The sequence below is a fragment of the Beta vulgaris genome, chromosome 2, assembly GCF_026745355.1.
Source record: "Beta vulgaris subsp. vulgaris cultivar EL10 chromosome 2, EL10.2, whole genome shotgun sequence".
In the NCBI taxonomy this organism is placed as follows: Eukaryota; Viridiplantae; Streptophyta; class Magnoliopsida; order Caryophyllales; family Amaranthaceae; genus Beta; species Beta vulgaris.
Genome location: NC_079203.1, coordinates 7,296,065 through 7,305,857, shown reverse-complemented (window position 1 = coordinate 7,305,857; position 9,793 = coordinate 7,296,065). Strand labels below are relative to the sequence as shown.

The window sequence follows — 9,793 nt, the reverse complement described above, 5'->3', positions numbered from 1 at the left end:
AGATTATTAGTAACTCCATTATGTGTGTTGATGGACAATTTGTCCTTGGAGTAATTTAGCTACTTTTTCCCTGAAAAAAAAAAAAAAAGCTCCATTATGTCAAATTGTACCTCATGTCACATTATTTGATTATTGCCATGTTTTGAAATTGAAATTTTAAAAGATATATATACGTCCAAACTACAACTCACCATCTGAGATTCTCCTTAAAGAGAGACCCACCTTACGCGTGAAAGACCCTACTAGCCAAATCAAAAGCTGCTTGTTACTAGTCAGAGAAACAAAAGACTGTTCATGATTCATGAATATTGAATATCACTAAAGTTTGAACTTGTGAGTTGTGACTAGATGATTAGTATAACATCTTGAATTTTATTAAAAATCACTCATGTCCAATTACGTACTTAAGAGTACGCTCCAAAGAATAAATTGATGGATGAAATTTTTTGAGCAATTGCTTGATTATTCATATATCAAAGTAAGGTTGAACTCATTTGATATAGGAATTCAAGTCTTACTTTATACTTCTATTATTCCAAAGGTATGGATTTCAAATTCTATGAAATGAGGATACTTGAGGAGGGGATTTCTTGCCCGATCTACTTACATTTAAATGTCTAATACGCAAATATTAGATTAAGAAATTATCAGCATTGGATGTTGAGATATGATACGATACTTCTCTTTGCCATTAAATTAAAGTGAAACTATTGGGTCAGACCGTCTGACCCAATGTATTTAGTCGGACGGGCTGAGCCCAAAATATTTACGGAAGAAATTAGAGATTCTGAAATTCCTTCAATGTCAGTTCTCCCAAGTCCTAACAATCGGCTTCATCCCAAAGTCCTTCAATGTCCACCAAACTATTGAAACCCACAAAAACCATCCTTCTCTCTCCTCGCTTCTTTCGCGCCATTTTGTTCTCGACCCACAATGAAAAACCCTTTAGTTCCATTGACCACCTCTTCCAAATAAACCCCCATTCAAACTCAGGGCTCATGGCCGCACGTGGGACGATCCTTACCATTGGATGTCTAACATCAACGACCCAGATTTCATCTCTTATCTCCATCGAGAAAACTATATACTTTCATTTAGAGGTAACTTACTTTCATTTAGAGGTAAGTTACTTTCATTTAGAGATAAGTTACTTTCATTTAGAGGTAACTTACATCCAACTGAAAAAAATTTAAAACCAACTGAACAAAAATTGAAATCAACTGAAAAAAAATGAAACCAACTGAATTTTTTTTCAAACCAACTAAAAAAAAAATTGAAACCAACTGAAAGTCGTCCGACCAAAAATTATGGTCGGACGGTCTGACACAATACCTTCTCTAAATTAAAATATATTTAACAAATCCTATTTTCAATACATTTTGTTAAACACATAAACTACAACTGAGTTGCGACTAGTTATCCCACATTGAAAAACCACCTTAAAACTTGTAAGTTATCTAATCTCTCCTTGATATAATATGAAATATATATACTATGATTATATTTTGTATTTGGATATAGTTTGTAAAATCTCACTCCTACTCTAGTTAGGTTTCCTGCTATTGTTAGGATATCCTTTAGGGTGTAACCTATATAATCTGATCAATGGAAATGCTCCAACCAAGAAAGTTTACCCAAAATCTAACATGATATCACAAATATACTAATTCTCTCAAGATTTTTTCGATCCTTTAATTTCACACTGGGCCCTCCTAAAAACTGAGTGCCCCTAACTTCTGCCACATCTTTCTTGCGCCACCGTGGCAACCGATGGTGAACCGTCCGACCCAAAAACACCTCCTCCTCCTCCACCCCCACGGCTTACACTACCTACCATCTTGCGTTGTCCGTCAGAAATATCAAGAACAATATATATCCTTCTGATTTTTGATCATGGGAAGTTGCAGTACTCAAACTGGGTTGAACTTTTCGATTGATGTTCTTGATCATATTGATCCCTCAAAACCTCTCCCTACCGACATGTCTACAACTCTCTGGCAACATCTCGATTATGTTGTCAAAAGGTGGATTTTTGGGACAATATCTATAGATCTCTTACAAATGATTCTCTATTGTGGCTCTACGGCTCAAGAAACATGGGATTGCCTCAAAGCAATTTTTCAGGATAATAAACATACACGTGTTGTTTGTCTTGAAAATTAATTTAATGCTTTGCACCTTTCAAATTTTTCTGACATCACTGCTTATTATCAGCAATTGAAGAATCTTCGTGATCAACTCGCTAATGTTGATCAACTCGTGTCTGAACAAAAATTGGTGCTTCGTCTTGTTTTCGGGACTAGTCAACGCGGATTTCGACACCGTCGCAATCATGATCCAACAAACGAATCCTCCCCCATACTTTGAAATTGCACGTTCGCGTCTCCTCCTTAAGGAATCTCGTTTGTGGCTAATGCCACTGATTCTGGGGCTTCCACCGTGCGCAAAAATAACAATCCGCAACAGGAGCAACCACCTCGCGCTAACCATTCTAGCGGCAAGGGTGAACGCAGCAACGACAAGGGAGGCTGGAACAATAGGGTCGTGGACGTGGTGAAAACAACAACCGCCCTAACCAGTCCATGGGTCAACAACAGCAGCAGCAGGACTTGCTTGCTCCCTCACCCCAACAGTGGGTTGGCCCACTTTCAGATCCACAGACCTGTACCGCATTCCAGGCTTGGCAGCACCAACAGTGGGCCTCCCCACCTACCCAATGCCCGACAACACCTCAAACCAGGCCAGCACACCATCCTTCGGCCCAGTAGATCTTTGCGTCACCCAAGCCTACGTGGCAGGCGCGACTGCTTATGGCCCAACAATGATGCCAACTGAGCTTGGCAATGTCTTTTCTACCATGACTCTTCAACCTCCGGATAATAATTGGTACATGGATTCCGGTGCCACCTCTCACATGACTCACTCGTCAGGTAATCTCTTTCCCTTGTTTAATTTAAGAACTAAAAATCATATTTTAGTCGGTAATGGCAATAACGATACAATCACGGGTTTATGGCCACACTACTCTCTAACCAATCTTTAGCTCTCCGTGACGTTTACTTGGCCCCTCAAATAATTAAAAACTTATTTTTTGTGCGTAAATTCAATTACTTCCTCCGTTTTTTTTAGATGTTACACTTTTCAAATCACGGACTCCTAGGTAATTTTTGGAGAGGAGAGAGATAGAGAGAATGAAAAACAAAAGGGTCCCATGTGAACATGTGATAGGAGAGAGATAGAGAGAAATTATTACCCAAAATAAAAGTGTAACATCTAATTTAAAATTTCCTAAAATAGCACGGGGAGTATTAACGAGATGTAAGAGCTCCGAGGACCTCTATCCTGTGACTCAAGCACCTCCCTCTACATGACTAGCCCCCTTTCTTGCTGCTCTTCCACCCACATCTTAGCATGATCGTCTAGGACATCCAGGAGCACAATTTATTAGTTTTTTTAAGCAGAATAAATTTATAGTTTTTAATAAAAAGAATGACTCTATTTTTTGCAACTCTTTTCAGATTGGAAAACATATTAAATCGCCTTTTAATGAGTCAACAAGTACTACTACTACTGCTTTTGATATTATTCATGTTGATTTATGGACCTCCCTTATTTGTAGTAAATCTGGCAATAAATATTATCTTGTTCTTGTTAATGATTTTATTCATTATGTATGGACTGTTCCCCTTGCCTACAAATCTAAAGATTACCAAGCCTTTCTAGATTTACATGCATATGTTAACACTCAATTTGAACGTCCCATTAAAGCCTTTCAAAGTAATCATGGTCGTGAATTGGAGATTATAGTGATCTGCAGGAAACAGTTTTTATGCATCAACCTCGTGGCTTTGTTGACAAACGATATCCTCATCATGCATGTTTGTCGTCTGCACAATGCTTTATATATATGGTCTTAAATAGGCACCTCGTGCTTGGTATCAGCGTTTTGCTAACTACCTTCTGCATATTGGTTTTGTTGTCGCACAAAGTGACACCTCCCTGTTCACCTACAAGCATGGTCCTGACACGGCCTATCTTTTGCTATATGTTGATGATATTATCCAGTGCACTTCTCCTGACTCTCTACGAGATCATCTCATTAGTACTCTAAAACATGGGTCCTCTTAGCTATTTTGTGGGAATTTTCGTTTCACGTATTATTTCATATATGTTTTCATCTCAGCAAAAATATGCATAGGAAATTTTGGAGCGTGCAAGCATGAGATCCTGCAAGCCTACAGCGACCCCTGTTGATACTAACTCCAAGTTTAGCGCTGATTTCGGACCATCTGTCTCTAATCCTACTCATTATCGCAGTTTAGCTAGAGCTTTATAGTATCATACATTCACTTGCCCAGATATTGCTTATGCAGTTCAGCAGGTTTGCATGATCCGAGGGAATCACATTACAATGCTTTGATACCCATACTGCGCTAAGAGCATCAACATTCATTAACATCCCCATAATTTCTCTCTCTTCATCTCATTCGTCCACATCACTTTCCACTAACTTTATCACCTACCCTTCCCATTTCACAAGTCCACACGTCCATTCATTAACCTCCTCATTTACCTTCTCTCTCCTACTTTTTCATACCCCACCTCCTTTTCTCTCTCCTACTTTCCATACCCCACCAATATCAATAAAATAATTTGATTTATCACATTAATTTTAGATAATTTTAATTAAAATAAAATATGGTAATTATAATTAAATAATTACCTTATAATTAATCGGATTAATTCATTAATTATATTATATTACAAAAAGCGTTATTTTTAATTAAACTAGTTTACCCATAATTGGAATTTTTGTTGGTAATTGGAATTTTGTTGGGAATTTGGATTTTGTTCGTAATTTGCATTTAGTTGATATCTATTCCTATAATTAGGATGATTGGGATCCATAATTATCAAATAAGATTTATGAAATACTTAATGAAAAACTATGGATTTTTTGGAGTGTTGAAAATATATCAAGATTGGTCTCTATTTATAGAGGATAAAAAAATATGATCGTTGGTATAATTATTATTTTTTATTCATTATATATAAAAAGTTATGGCATTTTTAATAAACGTTAATATTACCATTGTAAAAGTTAAAGCAGCGACACATGGCATGTTGTGGTTGGTGGGCTGATTTTTTTTTTTTGCAAATTAAAATCTAGGGAAGCGTTGTTTTCCGTGGGATGCTTCCCTTTTCTCTTCCACATGGCAGCACACCATAGGCCATCATTGTTGGTTGGGTTACCTATTTATTGGTGTTCCCCTTTTTTTTTCATGATGGGTGACATACCTCCATTGGTGGGAGGGTTCTTATTTGCTGATTTTTACAAATGGGGAACCCCATTGTGGGTGCTCTAACTTTAGGATACCATTGATCATGGGTTACACTTATATCCTACTACTCACTTGCACCTTATTACTTATATTGATGCATATTGGGGTGATTTTCCTGACACTCGACGTTCTATTTCAGGTTATTGTTGGTGATAACTTTATTTCGTGGCAGTCTAAGAGACAACCCACTTTATATAGATTTAGCACTGAAGATGAGTATCGCGGCATAGCTAATTTTGTTGCAGAAGCCTCCTTGTTACATAATCTTCTTTTGGAGTTACATTGTCCTCTCCGGCAGGCAACCATCATTTTTTGTGATAATGTCAGTGCTCTTTATCTATCTCGCAATCTTGTACAGCACCAACGCACTAAGCATGTTGAGATGCACATCCATTCTGCTTGGGAAAAAGTTGTTATCAGTCACGTACGAGTTTTGCATGTTCCTACTCGATATCAGTTCAATGTCATATTTACTAAATGTCTTCACGACATTCATTTTTGGACTTCAAGTCCAGTCTTAGTATTCGCCCTCCTCCCGCTATGACTGCAGGGGTGTGATAAAATATGAAATATACTATAGGATTATATTTTGTATTTGGATATAATTTGTAAAATTCAATTCTACTCTAGTTAGGTTTCCTACTATTGTTAGGATATCCTTTACGGCGTAACCTATATAATCTGATAATGAAAATACTCCAATCAAGGGAGTTTAGCCAAAATCTAACACTCGGCCATATACGGTTGTGACTTTGGCCCTTTTAACATTTGGCTAATTTTAACACATTTTATTCTCTCAATAAAGGTAATACCAAAAACATATTTGCACATTGACGATATGATGCTACTTTTTGCTCATTCGAAGTTATTAAAAGACTGCTTTTAGGAAATAGTCAAGTTAACCAAGGTATAGGCCTAAAACTTTATCCTATTTCACTACTTTTGAGTATATGAATTTATTGTAACTCGTTTTTATAACTCACTAAAACTTAAGTTACTTATATTTTATAAAATAAATCAAAATAAGTTGAGAAGAAGACAAATTCACCTCCATGACTTGGTCTCAAACAGGTTAAACCAAAATATAAAACTCAAATGGTAATCCATTTCATATCATCAAATTCCTGAGCAATACATAGCGCACACACATAAGGGGGAGAAAAATGCATAAAGCCTTGTCAAGACTGATGTCCAACAAGATTCACATAAAACAAGCTAATAAATGACACTGCAAATGGCCGGAGAGCAAATTACATATGATCTTATGGTTTAATGATGCTCTTTTCCCAGCAGAGTAAGGAGGAAGTTCTCATAATCTCCACGAGTTTCCTTAGCCACAGCATGCTCTAGTGTCACACTGTTTCTCTTGTAGAATAACTCCTTGATCTCACCCAAATCCTTCTCAGCTCTTGTGACTATCACCCTTGTCAATGCATCCTCGTCGGTTCCTCGCTTCTTGATTGCATCGCTCAATACCTATCAATTCACAAACATATCTATCAATCAAAATTGCAACACTTCAAACCAACAACATCAACAAAAACAAAAATGTTCTACTAACAAAAGGGTCTATATAGAACTTAAACAAGCGAAGAAGAGAAATTACCCTCTCCAGGTACTTAAGAGGGGACTTAATGCATCGGATTGCAGTTTGAAGCGCGGATACAAAGTCCTTGTCTTGATCAGAAGCCAAAAACTGTCCAAAACAAATGCAAATTTTCACCATTAGGGTAGCTTAGATGAAAATTTAAATCATATTTTGCATGATCATTACTTTTTTTTTCCGTTCATGACTATTGTATACTGAATCACGAAAATTGTACTGATGAAAACAATGTATCACTAGCATGTATTGTTAGTTTACCTTAGTGATGGGAGTGCTGTAAACGTCTCTGAATCGGTAAAAGGTGGCAGTAAGGTGAGCCTTGCTCCTTGTGGTAAGGATCCTTACTATCTCATCATGGTTATAGGCCTTGTCCTTGATACACTTGTGCAGGATTTCGGCCTCAGTCTCCACAAGTTTGGGCTCGGTCACCTCTGTTTCGTACCTATAAACACTAACCAGCAGAAGCAACAACTGCAACAATATCGAAATTTTTAGTGTTATAATGATAATTTACGCGCAATGACAGAATAGAGTAGTACTAAAGTGTAAGTTTGCAAGAATATCCCCTTGTCGATGTCTATTGCCATGAAACTCATTCACAAACATGTCACTATTTTTTGTAGAAATACTCATTGATCATATATGATCAAGGCAAAGTTCAATGATGATAATGAGACTTCTGTCACAAATAATTAAGGCCAAAGTTCATTGTCATTACCACATTTTATTATCGTGTACCAAACAGACTCTTAATGTAAAATCGATGGATCGAAAAGGGATTAAAAGAACTTGCCTTGCGCATGTCACCGGAGAAGTGAGAAGCGATATCTTCCTCCAAGCTATGCTTGTATCGAGCTTGGTAGGCTCGTTTGATCGCCAAGAGCTCCTCCGTAGATGGAATGCAAGAAAGCTCAATGATAACTTTGTAATCTGATTTCTTAAGAGCAACATTCGCTAAAACAGCTTCCCGATCCAAGGGGTCTAACATCCATCGGTACACAGCTCTCTAAAAAACCATACATAATACCATGAGATTAATTAATTAGTATTCGTACATAGTTAAAATCAATTCTATATACTCCATTTGTCCCAAAATAATCGTCCATTTTCACCATCTCCTTTTACATAAACGTTAATTATTAACTTATCTTCTCATTCGATACTTCATTGACACAATCTTCTAAGAGAATGTTGAACGATAGTACTTTTTTATTTTTCCGTATAGATAAGAAAATCATTAAAGCTTAAGCATGTCTACAAGGCCTTAATTGGCCCAGATTGACACCCTTAAAAACATTACAACCTAATTTGTACACAAAATAACCTAGTCTATGGTTTATATACAAAGAAATAATTAAATCTAACAAGAATGGAACCAAGATTTATTGATAGCTAGCAGCAATCGATTTAGGCATTATAGCTCTAACACGAATCTTAGGACATGTTCTCATCGGCTTAAAATAGCTGAACTGAACTGAATTGAAACGAATCGAATCGAATTAAACTGAAAATAAGCTGAGTTGAATGATTTTAAGACAAATTCAATAACTATATACTATTTATAACAATTTGTGACACTTAAGGTCAAAATTTTCATATAAAAAAATAATTAATGGAAGATCATATTGGTGCATTTTTAATTATAATGTTTGAGAAAAGTTTTTAGGTTGTCTCAAAAGTTTTTAAGACAAATTCAATAACTATATACTATCTCAACTCTCAAGAAACATGACCCTACCAAAACGAAGTGTCAACTCTCACAATTTAAAATTTATTATCAAAAAAAGATATAAAAATCATGAAAAACCATAGAGTATGACTGATGATGATTTTAGAAGTATAACGAACCTCAAAATCCCCAGAAAGCTCTTTCTCAAAACGCCTAATAAGATTTTCATTGAAGTTCTGTTCATAAGCCTCCTTGATGAACTTCCTTTGACCTGCATTTCTGTGACCAATTACTTCTATGATACCCTTCTCATTAGTTCCCCATCCTGCATTTTATCACCATGCATGCAAATTCATATCAGAAAATATATATAGCAAAATATAAATGATGATGATGATGATGATGTTGGTGATGATGATGTTGATGATATGATGATGATGATGTATGGATGGATGATGACCTTTGCATGCTTTGTGGAGGGCCTCAGCATCAGCAAAAGGATCAGCATGGTCTGGAGCAATGAGGGTGGCCATTCTTATGATGCTTTCTTTTTTAACAAAAGATTTTCTTATTTTATGTAACGATGGCGGATTTTTTTCTCTCGTCTCAAGTCCCACTAATATCCCCCCTCTCACTATTTATAATAACAATTACTCCTATAATACTTACAAATTTCTTAGCTATGCTATGCCTAGTATTTTTGGACTGAATTAATGAAAATTCAATTTAGTTCATCCGTTTAGACAAATTTTCTCATTAGTTTCAACTCAGTTTAAGTTAGTCCAAAAGAACACGTTCTTAGTGTTGAAACTAGGGCTTGTTTTAGAAGACGCGCACGGCTTGTCATCTCCGCTACTTGTTTTTGTTTAATGTAATTATCTTTACTTTACAAAATAACTCTATTAAAAATTTACTTAACACACTTATTATTATTGCTCAATACTATAACTTATTTTTGTTGAATTAAAGATGTTAGCTTATTTTATTTCTTAACTTATTCTTGTTGTATTTAACTTATAATTATTATATTTTATATTTTATTAAGCTAGAACAAAAAATAACGTCTCATACAATCGGACGAGAAAGGAAATGGTGCTACTTACATGAGCGTTCACACAACATGTATGATACTCGTATCCACTTGTTGTTATTTGTCACTTTGCTATGTGAACACAA

General features: G+C 35.9%; 1 protein-coding gene across 1 annotated transcript; it reads right to left on the bottom strand.

Annotated features, from left to right (window-relative positions):
- Positions 1-6,427: 6,427 nt before the first annotated feature.
- LOC104887503 (annexin-like protein RJ4) lies at positions 6,428-9,239 on the bottom strand. The gene is made up of 6 exons (XM_010672145.4): positions 9,078-9,239; positions 8,797-8,942; positions 7,742-7,954; positions 7,207-7,419; positions 6,949-7,038; positions 6,428-6,818 (listed from the first exon to the last, which is right to left on the bottom strand). Exons 1-6 carry the CDS (start codon positions 9,148-9,150, stop codon positions 6,612-6,614), a joined length of 942 nt encoding a protein of 313 aa, XP_010670447.1. The 5' UTR covers positions 9,151-9,239; the 3' UTR covers positions 6,428-6,611.
- Positions 9,240-9,793: the final 554 nt, after the last annotated feature.

Excerpts from the sequence above, each read along its gene's own strand:
- LOC104887503 (XM_010672145.4), bottom strand. The coding sequence starts at position 9,150 with ATGGCCACCCTCATTGCTCCAGACCATGCTGATCCTTTTGCTGATGCT. Across the intron at positions 8,943-9,077 it reads CCTCCACAAAGCATGCAAAG|GATGGGGAACTAATGAGAAG; the intron begins GTCATCATCCAT and ends GATAAAATGCAG. Across the intron at positions 7,039-7,206 it reads ACAGCACTCCCATCACTAAG|TTTTTGGCTTCTGATCAAGA; the intron begins GTAAACTAACAA and ends TGTTTTGGACAG.